Genomic DNA, 24,240 nt, shown 5'->3' on the forward strand with positions numbered 1-24,240 from the left:
CTTTCGTTGTTGTGGAATAAGAAGCCTTCGTATCTTAATGCATGTATTTGATTTATTCGGAGCTATTAGAGCGGGATCCACTTTTTGGGGAATATGAGTCGAAGCAATAACAAGAATATTTCTAGTGGAACATCTTTCACAATCCCTGGGGAGATGGTTCACTAATAGACCGAGGGATAAGTAATTCGACTCATTCACATAAAGATCATGAATGTTTGGAATCCATATTATGCAAGGAGACATTGCTTTTGCTAATTCTAATGGAAGGGTGATCTCAAATTGGTCTATTTTCGGCGTCATATACATAGTTAGCACATTCGGCATAGTTAGCAGCTCCGTATCAAGGTCATCATCGTCACGATCATCAATATCGATATCGTCACGATCCTCAATATCGATATCATCAATAAGATAACCTTGATTGTCATCCAGGAACTTGTTCGGAAATACCGTAATGAAGGGAACATAGGAGTTTGTCACTCGGTATTTGACAAAATATGATCGTCCAGTTCCTATAAAACCTATCACTAAAATACCCCTACCCATCCTTGTAATAAATTTTTCATGAGAGAGGCATTTTTGCCTTGGCTTACAAGTGGAGCAACAAATCTAGACTGAAAATTTATAGTTCAATTAACAGAAAAATTCCCTTCTATCTAGTAACAGGGTCCTGTACAGCTCTCTCTCTCTCTCGTATGCACACAAAACACACACACACGCACATGTATTTATTGTTGTAAATAAGCTAAAGAGAGTTATTATCATCTTTTCTGTTTTCGGTTCACATGTTGGAAGTGGTCTAGTAAAGGGGACCAGACCTGTGAATCGACCTTCAAGATCTGTCATTGATAAATTCAAGAAGTGGTTCTTCCATTGAAATCTAGCATCCCAAGTGGAATTCAACATAGTTACATGCAGAACATCTTAAAATCGAACTGCTGCTCCACGTGAAATATGAATTCCCTCCTACATTATTCCCTTTTCCCCGTCACGAAGACTGTCAATTCTCAGCTTCAACTATATTTCCCTATGCATCTGAACTGCTGATCCATATCAATCTGTTTGCTTCTCAGCGTGTGTTTCTCCTACAATGCGCGCGTGTCCATCCCAGACGTTGTCAAGGAGGGAGGCAGTCTCAGACACTTACAGCATAGAGGTGCCGTGTGACTGGTTCCATTGCTACCTTGGGATGTGGGAAGGGTGTCTCTAGCTTTCCATTTTGTGCTTGATTGAGCAATTATATTTTTGGTATGGATCATGGATGTTTCAAAAGTACATAATGAGGCATCCAATCCACTCATACAAACACGCGTTCAGGGCATGTTTGGAACGCTCGTACGAGGAGTTGGCGACAACCCATCTAAGACACCCTCCGCCATGAAAGATGAAGGATTTTATATTAACGCGATGCCGTTGTGTAGCAAAGAGTTGTCGGCGGAGCAGTTTTACCTGATTGGCAAACCTGAGTACAGATCGACTCAGTTGTGTTTGATGGAGAAAATTATAACCTGGTTAATTGGATTTGAATTCCAACATGCAGTTTCCACCGGTACTACCAAAAAACCTATTGTCATTGCAACAGATGATATATTTTCTCATACATCTTCCTAAATGGTTTCTTATATAAGAAGATGAGCGAACAAAACATTTTACATTGTTTTCCCAAGATATGTATTTATTCTACTTACTTAGCACTTTAAATTGCTCGCGACTGTCGTGCTTTGCTCTAGAGTTCCTTTCATACACAGAAACAAGAAGACAGAAAGAGACTTAATGGGTGTTTGTGGTTGGTTCAGTATGCACAATGAGCTTACCCTTGGATTCAGATATGAAGGATGAACTTCATTGTTGGCGCATGAAGAAGGCAACAACATGATCATAGACCAGCTGTTTGGCATTGATGCCCATGATGAAATCTACATGAGCATAGTTGTGAATGTAATGGACAGTGAGTTTGTCCTTCTGGTGAAACTTGAGTGAGTCCAGCAGGAGGTGCAAGTCAAATATGTCGGACAGCACATCTTGGCCGCCATAGATGAGGAACAATGGAAGGTCACTTGGAATGTTAGACATGTTATATGCTGGAGGCTCCTTCTGCCCATAGTGCTTCATGTTTTCATTCACGCTGCTGTAGTCATACATCGTTATGTCGCCACCTCGAATCACTGCAATTAAGGCCAATTTCATGAAAGGAGAATCAAGACTCACTTTGATGAAGCAGTTTGTCTAAGAAAGTTGAGGCCTGAGCAATGCCATCAGACATGGTATTTTGAATTCAGAACAGCTAAATACATTAGATGTCAGGTCAAGATCAAATCCAGTACAGCCAAAAGCTGTCACAAGTGTGCAGGGTGCAGGTGCGGTTGCAGGTGTGGTTGCAGCAATATTTTTTTAAAAAAATTAGGTGGAGGTGCACCGATGATGCACATATGTGTGTGTCTATGTATACATATCATATGTTATATAGTTATTTAACTAAGTAATAGCCTTATTTAACTATATTTAATATGAACTTTTGTATTAGAGTTAGTTTAGTCAGGTGCACATTTAAAATGATCAATTTTGGCTCAATTCAGCTGACCACACTAGATGTGTTGTGCTGAAGAAGCACCAACACCGGCATCAACACGAGCGCAACACGGATGTGGCAGCCGTTTAGGAGCACCCATGCAGCATAGGCCAAAAATGACAAAGACCTCATACCAGAGGCCATGCATTTGCAACCATATAAGTCAGGCTATTTCAAGAATTTACAAATAGGGAACTAGCCCATATGCAGCTGGACATGGAAGTTTTCACTGTGCTTGATTAGCTGAAAGAAATTATGGCATAAGATGTTCCTTTTTTAGTTTAAGCAAGAAGAACCAAGTCAAGAATGAAAACCCTTTAGCACATTTGTGAACATTGTTTTACTCTTTTTGTTGTTGTCTATACATGTTTGGTTTTGTTCTTGATAGTGAGGCTATCCTTTATAGTCTGATGAATGGAATTGACTTCAAAACAGTTGTCTATTTAAAATTTCAAACCAAATGATTGCCACACACACACACACACACAGAGGCGCGCACACGCACACACACATATTGTTGGTACCTTGTGTATTGGTATATAGTCCTTTTGATTTTGATTATCAAATTGAAAAAATCTAATGGATTAGAATGGTCTACATTCAAGGTTGTAAGAGGACAATGTGAAGGATGTCACAAGTCTCAGCACTACCATTTTGTTGCCTAAATTTTTGAAGCACACTGGGGCTCGGAACGTAAAGAAAATCTAGGCCATGTTTGATCATGTAATCAAAGCCAAACACACTCTGGATTCTCATGAACTTACTCTGAGCCAAGTGCACAAAGTTCCTGGTGGATGTGGGCTGGGGCTCATTCTGCAGGAAGAGTTCAACAGTGGAAGCATTGAGGCAGCAATTTTTCCCTGAACAAACACACCCATTCAAAATTCGCTTGCTTAGGAGCTAGCAAGCCATTTAAGCAGTGGCATAGTCATGAGCTAACTTCTCAAGCTGGGAGAGGGGCCACTTACCTGTGAAAGCAGGCATCAGATCATAGCAGTCAATCCCAGGCTGCCTACATATGGCCTTGATGAAATTGTCAACAGCTTCACTGCGTCATGCATCACCAGATGATGAATGAGGGCACCTTTAAAACCTCTTGACTAGTTTTTTCTCTTTACCGTTGTGATTTCTGTAACTGTACAAGTTTCTGTTAATTCTCACATATTTTTTTTTTCTAAATTTAAGCCTCCAAATCTGTAGATTTTTGTTCTTTTTTTTGGTTTCAAGATAAGAAAATTTTAAGAACACACACACACACACACACACAAATACAGAGGAAGTTAGATCTTTGTACTATTTTGATGGCACTAACTACTATATCCAGTTTTTCTTCATTCAATGCACAAACAAATCAAGAGATAAATACAGGTTTTCATGTTTTGTGGTAGATAATTTTTAGTTTCCTATGCATGCATACGCACATGTGCACGCACATGCATGGACCTAAATTTTGTGTTGAGTTATTAATTAATGCTGATCTGATCTCTAACAAGAACAACAAATTTAAATTACTCATGGCATACATCTTAGGATTGAATTCGACGACGCCCAGCCATCCGGTCATCTGTGATTTTGGAGAAGGAAATTAAGATGATACAGATTGGGCCATCCAAGAATGAAAATCTCAAAACTAATGCAGAGATGAAGAGATACCTCGCCAATGAAGGAGTTGGCAGCAACTTGGCCGAGGATTGTGGTGATATGGCCCAGGTAGGCAATTGGGCAGAGCAAGGCAGCAGACCTCACCTTCTCCACCAGCTTGTGCTCCGAGAAGGATGCCAAGGCGATCAGTGTCCCCTGCAACATGAGCAAATCACAACAAATCAAATCAAATCCCGTTGCCACTTGCATGCACAAGAAGCTGAATCGCAAGGTCAAGCTACTCTAACTCACAAAAAGTAGCGTGCGCTGTGTAGTAAATGAAGGAAGGACATTTTGGTAATTTATTAAAAAAGTCTCTTTTAATTAATTTATTTCTTTTTTATTTTCATTTTTGTCTTTATAAAATGTTTTTTAGCATGAATTAAAGGTATTTTAGTCATTAAGCGCAAAAATTTATACACCAGTATGACACATATAATCAGGTTTGACTCGATCGATCTGACGATTGATATTAATAGTCTTCATATTTCACAATTATATATATATATATATATATATATATATATATATATATATATATATATATATATATATATATATATATATAGAGAGAGAGAGAGAGAGAGAGAGAGAGAGAGAGAGAGAGAGATGCAGCCATATTCCAGACCAGTTAAGTTGGGGACGAAAACCTAACTCTACAGCTATGTTCTTGATTACGAGTGATATGGTAGCAAATATATTTTGAGTTAATCATTTTTTTGAATTTAGTTTTTTAATGATAAAGATTAATAACTATTATAACATTAAAATTTTCATATAGCAGAAGAAGTCAGTAGTTCTAATAAAAACTACTTAATATATTTTACATTATTGATCGTACATATTAGGATGTTCATGTTCCGGTATAAAATATTTTTTTAACAAAAATTAAGCAGACAACAACATCTGAAATATACCCCTTCCTTTTTTCTGTTTATATATATAAACACACACATGCACTTCCTCAGCTACAGAACTTCGCAGGGGCCATGACGCTAGAGAGATTTTGGAAAAAGCCAAAAACCTATAAAAATTTTAAAAATTGCCAAAAACCTATAAAAATTTTGGCCTCGTAAACAAGAATTTCTGTCTCGGTTCCACATGGACGTTCTCATTTTTTCCAAAAATATTTCAACCTTTTGGGTGCTGTGTTGTCTCCAATGCCCACTTTAAAAAGGCTCAAGAGCAAAGCCAAATTTTTTTAAATTTTTGACTCGAGTCACGTGGATGCGTGCACAAATTGTGTGCAAGTAAAAGAAGGGGGATATTTTAGTAATTAAAAAAAAAGCCTATACTTTATAATAATTTTATTTTTTTTAATTTTTATTTTTTTCCTACTAAAAAGTTGTTTTTTTATTAAAACAAAAGGTACATTTGTCATTAATCATATTGATGCATGAAATCCGTATGTCACATATAACCAAGCAGGTGGAAATACTCATCTACTGCCCAACAAAAAAGCCTTAGCGTGCATCCTTTCACATATACACACAAAAATGAGTATGAAACCTTGGGTTACTAATTGGTAAACACCAGCTAATCCATGCATGTTTCTTCTCTCACATGGCAATATAATTAATTCAGTCATTATTATAATTTAGATTTATTATTATTTTTACTCTCTTTTTTTACACAAGGCTCTTGTTTTTACTGATCAAGGGTATTCTAGTCATTGTTCATCACATGCACGGTTTTAACCTGTTTGGTTGATCGAGTTTTCGAAGCGAAGAGAATGGTAAAGACACGCTTACGAGGGAATGACCAACGTAGTGCAGCTTCTGTCCAGTGACTTCGTGTACAAAATTGACGACGGTGGGGAGATCATATTGAGCCAATTGGTCCCATGACCATGCCCAGTATTCCTGCAATCCAAATGATAATGCATACCATCCATGAGTAACTTTCTATATATTATACACATATATATATATATATATATATATATATATATATATATATATATATATTCTAGCACTATACTATGAGAGCATTAACAATAGTTTATGGCGTTTTTAGTGATTGCATATGGTGCATGCTTCTAATGACAAGTTTAAATATTCATGCGGTAATATTCAGCAGTCAATTGATTTCAATTATTATACATGGCCGGAGCCAAGATTTTTTTCAAGGGCGAGCCAAACGGTCCATCAAACTTATCTAAATAGGAACAAACTAAATCAGGGTAGGGCCAAACTAAATGCGAATCTAAAAAATACAATTACCCAACCAAAAATTTTTATTTTTTGTAATGTAATTTTTTTTTTCAATTAGTTGGGGTAGGGCCACGACTTAGGCGGCCCCCCCCTCCCTCCCTCCTCCCCTGTGCACACATGCTAGATCATTAGAAATTAAAAATTTGTCCTTAAAACCATGCATACATTATGAATCGTTGCAAAGAACACCACAAAATGACACTAGTGCATCATAACCATGATTATTACTCATTGGCTCTTTCTTACTAATATATATATATATATATAAGGTAGTTACCTTTGTAGTAGAATGGTTTATTTTTATTTTGTATCGCTAAAAACCATCACAAAAAATATATTCCATTACTAAAAACCATAACCAAACAACATGACGCTAAATAAAAAAACCCATCTAACTATAAAGGTAGGTATATATATATATATATATATATATATATATATATATATAGAGAGAGAGAGAGAGAGAGAGACCGGTTGATCTGGGCTCAATGATGTGTGGCCTCTGCTCCACCGGGTTCCCCGCGAGTTGGCAATCCACACATCGAATCCATTTTCTGCTAAGATTATTGCCAAGGATTGTTGTGGTGGGGCTAGTAGCCATGACATACCATCCTACACTAATAATGAAAAGGCGTTATATATCTGATACCACTTAAGCTCAGAAACAGAAACCTGACCTTTTACATTTGTTTAAAGCAAATTTGATGTATAATGTAAACCTCCTTACATCTTTAGAACATATCAACACTAATCTAAGTTACTTTTGTGAGAAGTATTGAATTTCCGGTGCAAGCTCCCTGGGAGAACGGGTTCCCTTCCCCTTTTATTAACCAAAAAGAATGCTGCATGCAAAAATTGACAAACAGCGAAAAATATTGAGTGTTCCATATCAAATATAATGTTATAAAAGCTATTAAAATTTTATACCAGTTCTTTTATAGAGTACTCGATCCAGTTGTAAAAATAATAAAACTTTATATGAATACTAAAAAAATATGTTAAACGTAAGTAGGGTAGAAGCCAGAAATTTTTTATAAAGGGGACCAAGTTAAAGTTTTCAAATTTTGACAAGAGCCAAAATATCATTTTTCAAAATTTTTATATACGACAAGTGATATTTTTAAAATTTTACATATAAATTAAAAAACAAATTAAGGGTGGCCAAGGCCCCTGCGGGCCCCACTCGGCTCGGCTGCACTCCTGAATGTAAATGTAAGGAAAAACAGCATTTGGTGTAAAACCCTCAAGGTTCATACCCTTGTGCGTTTAAAATTTCTGCTTACTTTGGGACTTGGATGGATATATGATGCAACATTCAACTCTAACAACGAGCTTGCCACCTTTTGCAGTCTTCAAGGAATAAGACGCTTGAACTTCAAAGTGGCCATGAGATTTGATCCTCGAACTGATCTTAATTACAAGTAAGAAAAAACAAAGAAAATTTCACCATGAGTATGCCATGTTGCAGCAGCACTGGTTGGTTGGTCTTTGAACTGAACTGCCCTTGATCGCGTAGACCGGCTGCCGGTATTCTATGCACTCTAAGGACATACCCGTCTCCGGTCGTCACCTGCCACAGCAGACGTATATATTAAAACAACCCATTGAGGGAGACCACATGTAAGACTTGGCAGAGGGGCATATATAGGTGGGGTCTCCATGGGGCATACGCCCCACCGAACCCACTCTATGAAACTTTAAAACTCGGTGAATTTGGGTCTAGTTATATAGGGCAGCCCCACGAGATTTGGATCACTGCCTCATGATCACTGCTTAGATTGAGGTTTCAAATCCATGGTTTCAAGTACTGTAGATTTGATAACCATTGACTTAGGATCCTTATTATATCAAATCCAAGTACTTCAAGTTAGAGAGAAGAAAGCCTCCGTTGATGTTAAGATGCATGCAAGGATCATAGATTTAGAATTCATGAAGCTTTGAAAACAAGAAAATTTGAAATCATGTTCGAAATCAATGACTTGAAATCTTGGGATTTATTTAAGATCCCAATATATAATATGATTAGAATTAAAAAAAAAGGAATTCTTAAACAAAATTGCATAAAATTTTTAATTACAATTGCACTGCACAAAGTTCTTATAACAAAAAGAGGAGAAAAAACAAGATCTACTTACATTATACTCTTGGCATTGATAACCATGGGCCTCCACAGTGGAGCACAAACCATCTGTTGTTGCAAGCGTCGCATAATTTGCCGGAAATAATTCGCTTCTCCGGCGATTAGTGATGGTGATTAACAGAGCAAGGGAAAGGATTAGTAAGGGAAGCATCCTCCAAACAACAGCAGCAGCAGCAGCCATGTTCTGGTGTTCCCTGGAGCATTGGCAAGAAGTCCATCTCTTCCCATTTTAAAGCGAGTCAAGTAGAATAAAATGCTTTCAGAAGAGAGAAGGAAAACGGATACTTTTCCTTTTCATTGAGGCTTATGAGCTATGTCCTGTCAGGATCATCACATGATTTTCTTGTTGCTTTCTTTCAAATATCACTTTCATTGAATTCCGTCCATGCACATAAATCAACGATTATATCACATCATCCACTAGATTTGAATGTATCTTTAAATTTTCTGATTAAATACTTAATTGTTATCAGGTTTTGTCTACAAATACAAAATTATGATGTTTCGAACTACCTCACCAAGATTTAGGTATATATATATATACATATATATATATATATATATATATAGACCATCAAATAGGTGGGTTAAATCAACATAAGATATATATATATTAATTGAATTGATTATTAGCCATACGATATATTTACTTGAAAATTTACAAGATATTATGCGTAAAATTTTGCCTTTAAAAAATCAGAACATGCTTGTGATACAGTTTTTCCAAAAGTACGGTTTATATCCATATGAACCATTAATCAAGTTGATTAGATAACTCATAATCAATTTACAAAATTCTCATATTTATTGAGTCTACACAGTTTATAGACTATACACACACAAATGTGCATTCCTCCAGCCACCCAGAAGAATCCGGCCTCTCACAAAAATCAAAGTCGGAGTCAGAAATTTTTCATGAAGGGGGCCGAATTATAATTGCAAAATTTTAACATGAGCTAAAATATAATTTTTTAACATATTTATATAGGATCAATGATTTTTCATATATATATTTTTTTAAGGGGAGGGTGGGGGGCACAAGGCCCCCCTGGCTCTGCCCCAGCCAAAAATATTATATTTATGTCAGATTCTAGTGATTTGAAGATGAATTCCTATTGAATGAAGCACATGCTAATGCTATGTTGTCCAGTTCAATTAAGGAATTAAAGAAGCTAGAATGGTGAGCTTGTATGGAGGATGATGATGGGGAATAGTTAATGGAATCTGGCTTGCTTTGCACATGCCATACTTTTAGAAGTGATTTCTGTCAGACGTTGCTTGGCACCATCTCTTTTATTTATCTCAAGGAGAAGTAAAGGGAGGTGGATGAAGTGCTGTAAAAAGGAAGCCTGTGTAGCCTTTTCAATTTGGAATCTGTTGGAACAAAATGTAAACTAGCACATGTTCTTCAAGTATAACTGGCAAACATAAGAGACAATCTACTATGCAGTAGTGGAGAAGCCTTTTTTTTTTTTTCTTTTGAAGGGGGCACTCATTCACAGATTTTCAGGTCCGAAGGGGCACTCACAGGAGTGGAGGCAGGATGAGGCGAGGGGCTGGCAGCAAGGGCGGAGCAAAAAATTTTTTATGAGGGGCCGAATTAAAGTTATAAAATTTTTAGATGTATCGAAATATCATTTTTCAAAATTTTTATATAGCACAAGCCAAATTTTTTAAAATTTACATGTAAATTTTTAAATTTTTTTTTCAGGTGGGGCCAGGCCCCTACAGGCCCTACCTTGGCTCCGCCCCTCAGTGGCATGGGCCCTAGTTCCCTCCCTTTAGATTTGAAAAAACAAAAAGTTTACATACAAATTTTGAAAAAAATAGTTTGATCTATGAAAAAAAAAATTGAAATATTGAATTTAGGCCCCTACAACAAAAAAATTATTAGATCTTCTTCCGGATTCATATAATATAAATATTTAAAGATGTTAATGTGAAAATAAAAACACAATGAGGTGCTAGCGTGGGCAACCGATTGCACCAGCCCATATGTGGTATACTTAGGGGTGAACACGAGACAAGTTGAGCTCGAGTTCAGTCGGCTCGACTAATAAAACTTTGAGCTCGACTCGGCTCGAGCTCGAGAATAGCTCGACGGAAGAAGCTCTAGCTCGACTCGACAGTTACGTGTTGAGCTCGAGCTCGAGAATAGCTCGACGAAAGCAGCTCGAGCTCGACTCGACACTTATGTGTTGAGCTCGAACTCAACTCGATTAAGGCTTGACAAACTCGTTTAAATAGAATTGATATTCATCGTTTCGTATTGAACTCGAGCTTGACTCGATTAAGGCTCGACAAACTTGTTTAAATTGAATTGATATTTATCGTTATGTATTGAGCTCGAGCTTAACTCGATTAAGGCTCGACAAACTTGTTTGAATTGAATTGATATTCATCGTTATGTGTTGAGTTCGAGCTCGACTCGATTAAGGCACGACAAACTCGTAAATTCGTTTAAATAAATCGACAGGTTTGACAAACTCGATTAAGGCTCCAGCTCGACTCGACAGTTACAAGTTGAGCTCATACTCAACTCGATTATTTAAATGAGTCGATTCATGAACTCGAGCTCAACTCGTTAAGCAAATGACTCGACTCGAGCTCGTTCACAAGCCAAGCTTTAACAAATCGTAGCTGACTAGTTATTCACCCTTAAGTACACCCTTGAGCTTAGCGCTATCTTCCAACCACTTAAAACCCAAAGGCATAAATACTCGTGGGAAGCCAATTAGAAACACATTTTTACTGTGTTCAAAATCAGCCACGAGATCACGAGTACATTTTTCGAGACGAGCACCTGTCAAGTACATGTCCTTGAGGGTTTGGAGCTTTTGATGGATATGGGAAGTGTGTTTCACAAAACAAACATTAATATATATATATATATATATATATATATATAATATAAAGAGAGAGAAGTGGGATACTGTTTTAATGCTAATTGGTTCTATAATCATCAACTTTAATGTATACTATTTGGTCATCGACATATTTGACAACTTTTTCCTGCATTATTTTATTTTTCAATTATTAATAAAGAAAGAAGGATGAAAAAACACAAAGAAATGAATTCAAATTTAAGAGAGTTGGTGTGCTGTGAGGCACGAGAGAATTTCTCCATCCAAATCTCAATAGGGAAATTCATGTATGTAATGAATGATAACACCCAGCCACTAAGGAAGACTTGAAATGAAAGAAATCAACCAAAATAATTTTCATGAATCCCTCCTCCTCCTCATCTCTTGTGCGTTTCTAACGAGTCGGGGCAGGTCTCATGCTGGAAATTTTCTCCGCGAGAAAAAAGGGTTGGCGTTTGCACCTATGACATTTTTTACAATCTTTCCAAGTTGTCTTAAGCATTCTGAACTTCGTGAATCATGACTGAAGTCGTCTATCACGAAGGTGAAGAATGTCCTGTCAGTCAAACACGCACCAAATGATGTAAGGAATTATCAGAACAAACAGTCTTGGACTTTGAATTCTCGACTCTCTTCAACACAAACGCGAACTATGCGAATTCTGTCCACACAGGCGCGTCTCTTGCTTAGTGGGCAAGTTCTCCCTCTTTATGAAACCAAAACATAGGGTAAGACTCTTAATTTGCCCTTTTTTTGGCTCAGGATACATTATTTTTCTTAATTTGCCAACTAAAATATAATTAATTCACTCAGTTTATTATAAAAAACAAAAGGAATCTTGGGTCATAGATTCAAGATATTATAATATATAAAGCCATCTTTACTCACATAGTTAGTTTGGTGAACTGATAAAAAGTTTTGATCAATTTGATTTAAGTGAGTGTTATTTTTTTTTAATTACAACTAATAAACATATAATATTTTAGTATATGATCAGCCTTTACTCAACCAGTAGGATTAGTCTCTTACTCACTAAAATAAAATAATAAGGAAAAGAACTAAACTTTTATTAAATTAAACCAAGAAAGAAGATATGATAAAGATGAAAAACTTTTTACATGTTGATATGATCATTTGCTAAAAAAATGCCAAATTTTATGGTAAATAAGTATCATTATTTTGTCAACCTCATTAAGTTCTTCATGTAATTCATGCCCATTTTATAAGCTTATAGGTATATAAGATTGTGCAGGCATTTTGGTGGGAGGTGGCCGGCCCATTTCAAGATTTTCTTGAAAAAAAATGGCCGAGATAAGATTGGTATGTCCTGGTGGTATATAAATAAGCTCAACCCTTTATTCACTCTCCTGTGTTATTCTATCCCCCTTTCTTCCTTCTTTGGTTGCAGACGGAGTAGATCTACTGCTGCATGGAAGAAGCCTGAATCCAGCAGTGGTATCAGACCAACGGCCTGCAAGAATCAGAAATCTCTAACCTGTGAGCTAAAGGCCTTCATATAAAGTCTTCTTCCCGTTTTGTTTGTGTGGGAATAAGCAAAGGTCAGTAAGTTTGCGTGTGCGTTTCAGTTGTTTTCATCCCGGTTATTCTGTGCGTGCCTGTCACCAATCTTCTTTGGAAAAGGAGAAGAGCGTTCAAGAACTGAGGCAGAGGCGCTGCCTCTCTGCTAGTCCGGCAGTAGAGCTTGTGTCTGCTCAGAAAGAAGAAGAAGAAAGAAAACTCAAAAAGGAAGACACAGAATTGATATTATTATTAAAGAAAAGGTCAAGGAACAAACCTATTTTTGCGGCGGAAAAATCCATCCTCCCCTGGGATTCTGCCATTCTTGTTGCTTTCGTCGCCGTCGGGGTGGGAGAACTGCCGCTATATCTCCGCCTCTGGGTTTCTTCGGCTTTGGGTCTCGCCCCGCCTACCACAGCTTCTGGAGAATTGCCGTCAGCGTCGCCGGCGCTCCGATGAAAAGTTTATGTATTGGAAATTTTGAGAAAGAGGGCCCAAGTTCACCGATTTTCGCCACCGCCCTGTAAAGTATTACCTTCTAAAACGACAGGTAAAATTCATTTTGTTCATTAAAAAAATGAAAGTGAAATATTATAGAGAAATCGCCAAAAATAGTGACAAACGTGGAGAATCGCGTAAAATACTTTAATGTGTAGACTTAGACTTCTGCTTCTAAATCAGTTTAGAAAATCGAGTATGTTTGTCTATTGTCTGGGCTTAACTAGTTTGTGTTTAGTTTTCAATTATATATCAAACTTTATAATATACATAGGAAATGGTGGGTAGAACTTATCCATCAGAATTGGCCGATACTGAAAAGTTGATAGGGACCAAGTTTCTTAATGAAGTTTCAAGAAAGCGATATCAATGGACAATCCTCTTTTCATCCCTCCTATTCTCTCTCCCATACTTCTTCATCATCATCCTTTTTCTATTTGGTTGCAGGCAGACTGCATGGGTGCACAGAAGAAGACGGGCTACAACAAAATGGGCACCTGCACTATCAACTCCCCTCGTGGCGACGGATGAAAAGAAGAATGGAGGAGGAGGACGCAGACAGAAGGTGTTGGGTAGTGGTAGTGGCCATGAGCCCTACCCATTCATATCGTAACTGCAAGGGGGCCCACTTGCAGTTACGAGCTTTAATGCTCACCTAAAATCTCTCACTCACCCAACCGCTAGGGTTGGGAAAAACCTAAGGGGCTGGACTATCGATTCCTAGTATATCCAGAGAGTTTGATGAATCTCTCTCTAACACATCAACCTGTGAGAGGCCCCTTGAAAGTAAACCCCAAAAATCTCTCTCTCTCTAGTTTTCTTTCTTTCTTCTTTCTTGCTCGCAGAGTTGCAGGCCAAACTTGGTTGGAGATCCTGGGCGGAACCTAAAGTTCCTACAGTGGTATCAGAGCCTCAGGTTCTTCTAATTTCTGTAAGTCCCTTCAGACTTCTGTGACGCCTATGATTACCTATGTATATATCATGCTGTGAATGCCTAAGTGTGTATCAAGCTGTATATCGAATCATGTTTTGTGAATGTGCAAAGCATGCTAGTACTTAAAAGGAAGACGCTGTAATAAGAACAGATAGCAGAGGGTTTGGACAGAGAATGCATAAATCAGAGGACTTCGTTTTTTTTTTTTCGTCGACCTCTTTGTTTTTCCAATGACCGAGCATGTGGAGAACGCCTTCACCAGCAGGAAAGGGCAAGCATCCTTTTTTTTAGTTCTGTCTCAGATAAGAAACACCGAGCGAGAAGGAAGGCTGCACACCCTCCCTGCTGACCGCCTGACGGCCGCCCTTCCTCTCCTTCATCACGGAAGAGGAGGGGCGACGGCCTGTTTCCTTTCTTCTGATTAAAAAAAAAAAATCACAAAAAAAAAAGGGGGAAAGGCCACCACCATGGCCGGCGGTGGCCCTTTCACTTACGGGAGTAGTGGCTGCCGGCAAGGGAAAGGGATGAGCAGAGGGAGCAGAGTGCGGGTCCTCTGAGAACGAACAGAGGGGTTTCATTTGCTCGCTGCTCGCCGGAAGAATCAGGGTTGTTCTCTGAAGTGGCACGAGCATCTCCTCGCGATAATGGTGGAAATTGGCCGGAGGCGGCAGTTGAAACCGTCGGTCAGCCGGACGCGGTGGAGGTGCGGCGGGTGAAACCCCAGCAAATGGTTCTCGCGAGAGGAGAGAGTGTATCGAGCGAGAAAAATGGGGAAAACTCGTTCAGAGGGGTATTTATACAAAAAATTTTGAAATTACGAATTTGGTCCACACATTTCTCATAATGTTCAGAAACACTGTCATATTTTGTAAATATTAGTTCCGCTGCCATTTTTGCTGAAAGTCTTTTCAGAAAAAGGCTTGTGAAAGCTTATTTCTGTGGAAACCTAGAATTTTATACGAAATTCCGTAATGATACCCTCAGAGTTATTCTAAATTTCTGAAAGAAGGTTCCAGAAATTGTTTTGCATTTCAGATGTAAACAGAGATTTTGTATAATTGTATATAGGTTCCCTCAAGCTGATCAAAAATTGCAGCAAAAGGGTTCCAAACGGTTTAAAATTTAATATTGAGTTTTGATTGTTTTAAGTGATACCTTAAAATGGTATTAAAGATCTTCTCCCTGTTGCTTTCCATGTATCGTTGTTATATATTTGTTATGGAATTAACTTAGAAATGACTTCAAGAGTGGGAGCTTCGAAATGGTGAAAACTGAAAATGGTTAGCAACATGTTTGTGTGCTTATGCAATTTTGTTACTTTGTGTGTGCATGACCCAATGGCGCTATAAATGTTGTGTCGTATTTGGATATGGATATTATGTTGAAACATGTTTATATTGAATTTGAATTTGGATCCTCTTGTTGATATTATTGTATGTGGATCCACATGAGTAAGATCTGAATTTAAATAATTATTTGGATTTTTGCTTTGGATCTGATTGTTGCTTAAGATCCATATTTGTATTCAGTTTGAATCATGATCTAAATTTGTTTGGATATTGGTTAAAAATACATATCCTGTTTATGTTGGTTCAAGTTTATGTTATTATACTTGATTTATGAATATTCATCTTAATTTTGGGTCTATGCAGATATTAGATATGACCAAAACTTTTGTTTTCAAAATCCATATTCAGTTGACACTAAACATTGCACTCTTTTAGAGCATGATCTGATTTGACTTGTTCAAGATCTATATTAGATCTAAACATATTATGATGAGCTTTGATTTTTAGATCTAATGGTTTTACAAGTTGTACTTTTGCAATGTGTAACACTAGAGTGCTAAAGATGAATTCCAGTTAAAAGGAATGATTATGTTATCACATGTTGATATGCTAAGAGGTGTAAATCAACACTCTTAGACATGGTGAGATCCTTATAACATTATGTTGGGTCGTGATACATTAAGATCCAAATTAACTTAGCTGAATCATTGGATCCAAATTCTCGTACTGTTACTAAACACAATATATCATGTTTGCTTTTGGATCCAATGAGTGATATTTGTTGTCCTTTTAGATTCAAATCATTCTAGAGTGCTATTGAACAATGCTTTATTTACTCCATTAATGAGGTGAACTTGTTTAAAAATATATATTCAAGAGGTATAATGTAACACTCTTGGACTGAAACCCGTATAAATTTGAATGTCTTGATTTAAAGACTTGCTTTATTTGCTCTTAAGGGTGATGGATTAGTTTGGGTACAAACATATCATCTCAAGGTAGAGAAATTTTTCTTGTTTCACCTTGTTCAAAAGTGGGACTATTGTTTAAATCCAAGCATGGTTATTGAAATCATAGTGCACAATACTTCATATGGATCATTTGTGTTTTTTAAACTCAGATTATTGTATTGTAGATATTGCTAGTTGGATCTGAATTTCCATATTTGAATTAATGAAATCCACATTACGTAAAGTTTAGCTGCAGATCTAAAGTGACTTGTTTGGATATGTGAGAATAATTCATATCCTGTTGTTTTAGTTCCAATATATGTTATCATGGTTGCCTTTGGATATGATCATACTGCAATATGTGTTGTCATTCTAGATCCAAAAGTTATTCTTGAAAATCATTGAATAAAGCTTCATTTGCATTTCTTTCTTAGGAAAATGAATTTGTTTTAATGCATACTCAAGAGATGTAATATAATACTCTTGCACCAAAATTAATATTGGCAAGAATGCATTTATTTGAAGCTTTGTAGCACTAAAGTGCTAATACATGATAACTTGTTTTTCTCAAAAGAGAGATGGGTTAGCAATGATTCAAATATGGTTGTTGAATCATATTGTATAATATTTCAATGAGGATCATGTGTTTTAAACTCATATTAATTGTATTGTGGATGTTTCTGGTTTGGATCTATACTAATATAATCTGACTCTTTATATTCATGTGGCTTTTGGAATTGGATCTATTCATTGTTTGAGATCCACCTTATATACATCATTGATTCGGATTTGAATATATATTTGGATATATGGTTAAACAACCATATCTTGTTTATATTAGATCCAAGCATATTATGTTATTTATTCGTTTGAGGATCAAACAAAGCTAGCTTGCTATTAAGTAAGTTTATGTTTGAGGATGAATTTGATTTTAAATTTTTCATGAGGTATAAAATAATACTCATAAAAATAATGAGATCCACACTAATTAGATCCATATTGAGATCCTTGGAGATTTATAATGCATGTTAAATGCATATCTAAAAATGAAACGATGTGTTTGCAAATACATATGTATGGGATACCCAAATGAAAGTAGGGTATATGACATTTTCTTTTTATGCATGAGTTTGAAGTGTTCGAATAAGAATACCGAATACAATAATCCAGTGGGAGATCATAACGATCTACTGGAGGATCTGATTTATTCAAATAATCAGTCTGGCAATGAACCAACTGGATAACAGTATGGCAATGAACCAACTGAGAAACAATTTAATAATGAATCAACTGTGCACGATTCTTATGATGATAAGTCTGGTAATGAACCGACTGGGTAGTGAGCTCCATGATTATATGTGAATAATTGTTGCATGTACAAAAACTGACTTTTTATTTGGTGATCAAGTTTGATTGATTGAATATACTAATAAGTGGTCAGGTAATGAACCTCAGTTTGGTATTAAACGTCCAACTGAAGCTTATTAGTGATCTTATTGATCATCTTGTGGTATACATATGTAGAGATATGTGAATTGTATATTGCATGCATGGGTTGTCAAAATTATGTATTGACCTTGATGAGTTAAATGAAACTCATTGTATGAGAGAGTACATTGATGAAAATTATACAAGATGAAAAGTGCTTGTATGATAGACTATGGGTTGATTGCTCATTCCCTTAAATAGTCATAATAAAGATTAAGTGTCGTTAATCAAGTTGATGACTATATAAATATTTGATAAGTGGGAGCACACTTGAATATGCCATTTACTATGTTGAATGCTATGGAACTCCTGTTGTTAAAGAAGTTAAGTAACTATGGAATACAGTAAAGGAAAATATTTCATGTGTTTTAATGCATATTAGCTTGTGTTATGGACTTGGTATAAGCTTCTAATTTGGCTTGTAAGTATACATTAAGAAAGTCCAGGCTGACCCTTGTTTTATGGCAGTTAAATGTTTGAGATACATGAATGAAACAAATGATATATTCAAGTGATTGTTAACATTTTTTAACAAAAGGAATTCTAAATGATTTGTCAAGCATGTAGCCCGTATGAGGCTAAGAAATTCTTTGTTTGCCTCTTTGTGAGGTGGTTGAAAAATATTTATGATGATTTCATTGTTGAATAAGAAGGAAATATGCATGCACGTTCCAAATGCTTATATGATTGCTAGTATTATAGTCAAGAGAATTCTTGATGTTTTATGTAAAACTTGTGGTCCACATGGGACTAAGTTTTAATATGTTATAATGTGATATATATTGAATATTTGAAAGGTTGCGAAGGAAAAACCATTGAATGGAAAACCTCACTGTAAACCTTGAAAAAGGTTAGGTTGCGTTGGAAAAGACAATTATGGAAAACCACGTAACAAATTGAATAAAGAAAACCCACATAAAGTGGAAGCAAACTGGCGGTCTCATGGCCAAGTGGGAGATGTTGGGTAGTGGTAGTGGCCATGAGCCCTACCCATTCATATCGTAACTGCAAGGGGGGCCCACTTGCAGTTACGAGCTTTAATGCTCACCTAAAATCTCTCACTCACTTAACCGCTGCTAGGGTTGGGAAAAACCTAAGGGGCTGGACTATCGATTCCTAGTATATCCAGAGAGTTTGATGAATCTCTCTCTAACACATCAACCTGTGAGAGGCCCCTTGAAAGTAAACCCCAAAAATCTCTCTCTCTAGTTTTCTTTCTTGCTCGCAGAGTTGCAGGCCAAACTTGGCTGGAGATCCTGGCGGAACCTAAAGTTCCTACAGAAGGCAGCCACCTTTTTCTATGAATTGACTCCTAGGCGACGAGGAGACGATGGACGGGTTCCACCGGGCCGCCATCCTTTTCTACTTCCTGGTTTTTTCGGTGGCCGTCGCCGTAGTTGAAAACTCTCTAGAGTCGGACAAGAATGCGCTGGTGGACTTGAAGAGGTTCCTCCTCTCCACCTGGGGAAGTACCGGTGGTGGAATGAGCATGATGTGTCACCTTGTGGTTGGGCGGCAATTACCTGCGCCGGAGGTCGAGTCACCGGGATCGACCTCTCCATCTCCAACTCCATGCCGCGCGGCGATTTCTACCCACGCTTCTCGTCGCTCACCGCCCTCTCCTCTCTCGACCTGTCTGGCAACACGCTGGGTGGGCAGATTCCGGCAGATCTCGGCGGGTTCGCCTCCCTCCGATACCTTAACCTGTCCGTTAACGTCCTCGAGGGCCCATTGAACATCACCGGACTGGTGAATCTTGAGACAATTGACGTCACCGTGAATCGGCTCTCGGGAGCCATCCCCGCAAGTTTCCCCCCGAACTGCGGTAGTCTTGTCAACGTCAATCTTTCTCCAAAGAGTGCAAGCTCCAAGTGTTGGACTTATCGGAGAACACCATATTTGGGACGATCTCGGCGGAGATCGTTAGGTGCCAGGGCTTGGTATTTTTGAATCTGTGGGGAAACAAGCTGTCGGGAAGGATTCCTGCAGAGATCGGACAGCTACAGGAGCTCGAGGTGCGGAACTTGGGAAACAACAGCTTCGACCCGGGGATCCCCGGAGCCTGGTGAACTGCTCGAATTTGACGTTTCTCGACCTAAGCCGGAACGGTTTTGTCGGCGACATTCCTACTACGATCGGCGAGTTTCGGCAGATCCAGTCGCTATCTCTCCATGGAAACAACTTCACCGGAGGGATAGCCTCTTCTGGCATTCTAAAAATTCCAAACATAATGCATCTAGATTTGAGCTACAATCGATTCTCCGGCAACCTTCCCCTTGAGCTCACCAGAGTCCCCACCTTAAATTTCTTGATTCTGACTGGCAACTCGTTCTCCGGCAGCATTCCACCCGACTTCGGCAATCTCACTGGCCTCCAAGCACTCGACGTCTCTTACAACCGGCTCACGGGAAGCATCCCGCGGAGATTGGGAAATTGACGTCTCTCTTGTGGTTGATGCTTGCGGAGAATTTTTTGGAGGGAGAGATCCCCCCGGAGATCGGTAACTGCAGCAGCTTGTTATGGCTAAATCTCGCCAACAATAAGCTTTCCGTCAGATGAAGACGCTCAGCCTGATCAATCTTGGCTTCAACAAGTTCACCGGCAAACTCCCGTCTGAGATTGGTCAAATCCCGCTGAAGGTACTAAACGTTACCAACAACAACATATCCGGCCCGATTGCCCAAGGGCTCCGGCCCGATTGCCCAAGAGCTCGGCAACCTTAGGTGACTGGAGAGTTTGGATCTCTCGTACAACAATTTCTCCGGTGAATTTCCAGTGTCCTCCTTGTCTCTCCTGAACGAATTGAGCCGCTTCAACGTTTTGTTCAACACACTCCTTAGTGGAAAAGTTTTGGCGACGGGGCAACTCGGTACCTTTGGCGATGATTCTTTCCTCGGCGACCCACTACTCTTTGGATCGCTCCAACACCATTCATATGCCGGCTGACCGCCCGCCGTCGACCCACGGTAGGAGGCCGCCGATATCATGGAAGGCGAAGACAGCAATCGCCAGTCTCACTTTTCCGGTGCTCGCCATGGGACTCATCATCTGTGGGATCCTCGCTCTGATACTCTGTCACATTGACCCCACAACCGAGATGGAAGTTTTCAGGGGGAAAACGGCGGAAGATTTGGGTGGTTCCTCGTCATCTTCGCCCATCAGGGACTACGCCAATCCAGTTAAGATCATCTGCCTAGACAAGACGGCTTTTACCTACGCAGACATTTTGATGGCAACAGAGAACTTCTCCGAGCAAAGAATCATCGGAAGTGGAGGGTTCGGAACGGTGTACAGGGGGGGTGCTCCACGATGGAAAGGAAGTGGCCGTGAAGAAACTGCGGGGGGAGGGACCTGAGGCAGAGAAGAAGTTCCGCATGGAGATGGATGTATTGAGCGGAGGTGGCAGGGGTTGGTGCCACCCCAATCTGGTGGTGCTCTACGGTTGGTGTCTGTTCGGCGCCGTGAAGCTCCTCGTCTACGAGTTCATACCAGGGGGGGGGACGTTGGAGGAGGCGGTGGCGAACGGGCGGCTCGGCGGGTGGCGCAACCGAGTGAAGGCTGCAAAAGGGGTGGCGAGGGCGCTCGTCTACCTCCACCACGAATGCCACCCGGCGGTGGTGCACCGCGACGTCAAGGCGAGCAACGTGCTGCTGGCCGGGCGAGGGTCACGGACTTCGGGCTCGCTCGGATGGTGGGACCAGGAGACAGCCACGTCAGCACCCATATTGCAGGCAGCGTGGGGTATGTGGCACCAGAGTACGGGCAGTCGTGGCGGGCCACCACGAGAGGTGACGTATATAGCTGCGGCGTTGTGGTGATGGAGACAGTGACCGGCCGGACGACGGTCGGCGGGGCGGACGGCGACCCCTGCCTTGTTGACTGGGTGCGGGGGCTTCTGGCGGCGCCGCTTGGGCTGAAGTCGGCTGTGGACCCTGCCCTGAAGCAGGAAGCCGATGCGCTTGAGCGGATGGTCAGGGTTCTCCATTTGGCATTGAGGTGTGCAGACGACACCCCGGCAAAGAGGCCGGACATGAGGGAGGTGCTGTCAAAGCTGGTGGAGATCGAAAATGGGTCGACGTCAGCATCACCGTCGCCTACGCCGGCGCCATCGTCGCCCCCCTTCCCTTGTTCATAGCAGGCAATTGCATTTGTCCATTACACGTACATACATTCTACATCTTATTCCTCAAGAACAAATTCAATTCAATTCTAAACCAAACTAAAGGGCGAAGCTATGCTGTTTCTTGGTCAAGATCATGGCGATGAGGCTGAGTGGTGGGGACAACTCGCATGATTCTCCTTGGAAAAGTCGGTACTCGTTTGTTGGGCTCCCACGCGTTCCCACCCCGAGCAGCATTGAGGCGTCACCATCAACTCCATTGTTGTTTCACCTACTTAGGCCAAGAATGTTGATCTTCAATCCTCATTGGGTTGGTGTACATTTTTCCGTTTTGTTTTCCTAACCATTAATAAGACATGATTCGTCTTCCTAGAGAAGGAAAAGGCGGTTCCAGCCAAAATCGATGACTGGCTGAAGTGTCTGGTGATTTCTCTTTCATTTGGTATTGCAAGGTGCTGAGATTTTCTTTGATAAGCTGACAGAAAAGTTGGAACACGCAAGCAAGTGATGGCTGTTGTTGAATATATGTATGTGTATTAGTGTATATGTATCTGCAGCTGAAGAGTTGCCATCAGTTACCCGACTGATCACTCAGCAAGTGAAATCATCTGCTACCCACTTTCAGCACGCATCATTGTTATATGCAGGAGAACGCGTGCTTCATGTCCATATTCAATAGAAAGGGTTTGGAAGTAATGTCAAGAAAGGGCTATTTCTGGCGCAGATTGGAGTTTTTATCTGTAAAATGCTTTTTGCCTTTTTGTTAGTTTTTCCAATACAGCTGCTGAGGCTGATGATAGCCATGAACCTTGACTCAAATCTGCTACCAACTAGAACAGTTTTTTTTTCCTTGAAAATTAGAGCAGTTGAAATGGTAGTTTTGCTTTTTTTTTTTTTTTTTGTCTAACTCTGTAAAAAGAGAATGAAGTGAATTCGGCAGAAAGTGGAACTAGGAACTGTTTCCGTAAGACGCACTAAAATTGCCCTTCCTTGTTCCACATGAACCATAAGCAGCAGCTTATCTTATTGTTTGATTCAGATACCAAAATTTTAGTATCATCTTCAAGGTCAAGGTGAGATGACAGGTTAATTATGAAGCTAAAGCTAGAATATCATGCGCGCACCTTGGGCTGGCCTTTGTACGATGCAAAATGCGATTAATAAATTTGACTCGTTTGATTAAGTTCCTTACAGGTTGTTTGGCGACAGTAACACATTCTCATAAATTTACTCTAAAAATTGAGCAAGTTTATCGAATATTTGTTTAGAACAAGTTGTTTGGCGACAGTAACACATTCTCATAAATTTACTCTAAAAATTGAGCAAGTTTATCAAATATTTGTTTAAGTGTTACATGAATCTATCTCGTTTTTTTGGGCACTTTCATGAGACAGTAACAATGGATTACTGCCAGCAAATATTTACAGTAGAAAAAAAAGATTCATGGCTAAGAGGGTACCAACTACAATTTTTTTTTCTTTTTTAAACTTTGGCACAATCTTGGTTTTTTTCTCTATGCCTCACTTATCAATTCTTAAAAAAAAAAAAAAAAAGTTGTTCGATTGTTGATGAAACTCAACTGCTGAGTGGCTAATGCTATAAGAACAGTTGAAGTATTTTGTAGTGTAATCAATCATAGGCAGCAGACGATGATAACTAAGTTTTAGGTATAGCCGGCCCCTTTGAACTACAGAGTAAACTCTGCTCGTAGTTTCGTGATATCTAAGAAGTTGTAGTTAATTAAAGATACTGAGCATCTATGGTAGGTTGTCTTTGAAAACTAAAGTCCCCTGAAAAGGGTAGTTGGAAATGGCGCAACTCTATATTCATGTCCAATCTCTTGACCACCGATTGTTATTAATTAATTAATCTCTCAACGTCTCGCGTGAAAGCAGCCGACAGAGTTAGTGTTGGTAGGCGGGAGTTATCAAGGAATTACTAATGACTTCACTCACTTCTCCCAACCACCAAGCCAAATCCAGGTGCTTTTAACTGCAGAAAAGAAAGGCCAATGGT

At 39.2% G+C, this 24,240-nt stretch overlaps 1 protein-coding gene, 1 long non-coding RNA gene and 1 pseudogene across 5 annotated transcripts; 2 read left to right on the forward strand and 1 right to left on the reverse strand.

The window, feature by feature from the left end:
* Window positions 1-1,590: 1,590 nt before the first annotated feature.
* LOC116257850 (triacylglycerol lipase 2-like) lies at window positions 1,591-8,940 on the reverse strand. 4 transcript variants are annotated; one of them, XM_031634848.2, is made up of 9 exons: window positions 8,559-8,940; window positions 7,871-7,993; window positions 6,895-7,035; window positions 5,962-6,072; window positions 4,223-4,366; window positions 4,093-4,133; window positions 3,538-3,617; window positions 3,334-3,429; window positions 1,591-2,165 (listed from the first exon to the last, which is right to left on the reverse strand). In XM_031634848.2, exons 1-9 carry the CDS (start codon window positions 8,742-8,744, stop codon window positions 1,843-1,845), a joined length of 1,245 nt encoding a protein of 414 aa, XP_031490708.1. In that variant the 5' UTR covers window positions 8,745-8,940; the 3' UTR covers window positions 1,591-1,842. The 4 variants fall into 4 exon arrangements, with proteins under 4 accessions (XP_031490708.1, XP_049934759.1, XP_049934760.1 ...); XM_050078802.1 differs by lacking the exon at window positions 8,559-8,940 and having other exon boundaries at window positions 6,895-7,265; window positions 7,707-7,983; XM_050078803.1 differs by lacking the exon at window positions 8,559-8,940 and having other exon boundaries at window positions 7,151-7,983.
* A 4,285-nt stretch (window positions 8,941-13,225) lies between these two features.
* On the forward strand, window positions 13,226-16,555 carry LOC126410223 (uncharacterized). The gene is made up of 2 exons (XR_007573839.1): window positions 13,226-13,495; window positions 13,891-16,555. It is a non-coding gene; the product is annotated as an uncharacterized LOC126410223 (long non-coding RNA).
* Window positions 16,556-19,505: 2,950 nt separating this feature from the next.
* On the forward strand, window positions 19,506-23,175 carry LOC116257195 (probable LRR receptor-like serine/threonine-protein kinase At1g74360; annotated as a pseudogene).
* Window positions 23,176-24,240: the final 1,065 nt, after the last annotated feature.

Source organism: Nymphaea colorata, chromosome 7 (assembly GCF_008831285.2).
Source record: "Nymphaea colorata isolate Beijing-Zhang1983 chromosome 7, ASM883128v2, whole genome shotgun sequence".
NCBI classification, from domain to species: domain Eukaryota; kingdom Viridiplantae; phylum Streptophyta; class Magnoliopsida; order Nymphaeales; family Nymphaeaceae; genus Nymphaea; species Nymphaea colorata.

Bases quoted from the DNA above. Each gene is read 5' to 3' on its own strand.
- LOC116257850 (XM_031634848.2), bottom strand. From the start codon at position 8,744: ATGGCTGCTGCTGCTGCTGTTGTTTGGAGGATGCTTCCCTTACTAATC. The intron at 7,036-7,870 runs GTGAAATTTTCT...TTATTAGTGTAG, and splicing joins TGCAACATGGCATACTCATG to GATGGTATGTCATGGCTACT. The intron at 6,073-6,894 runs GTCTCTCTCTCT...TTTGGATTGCAG, and splicing joins CATTGAGCCCAGATCAACCG to GAATACTGGGCATGGTCATG.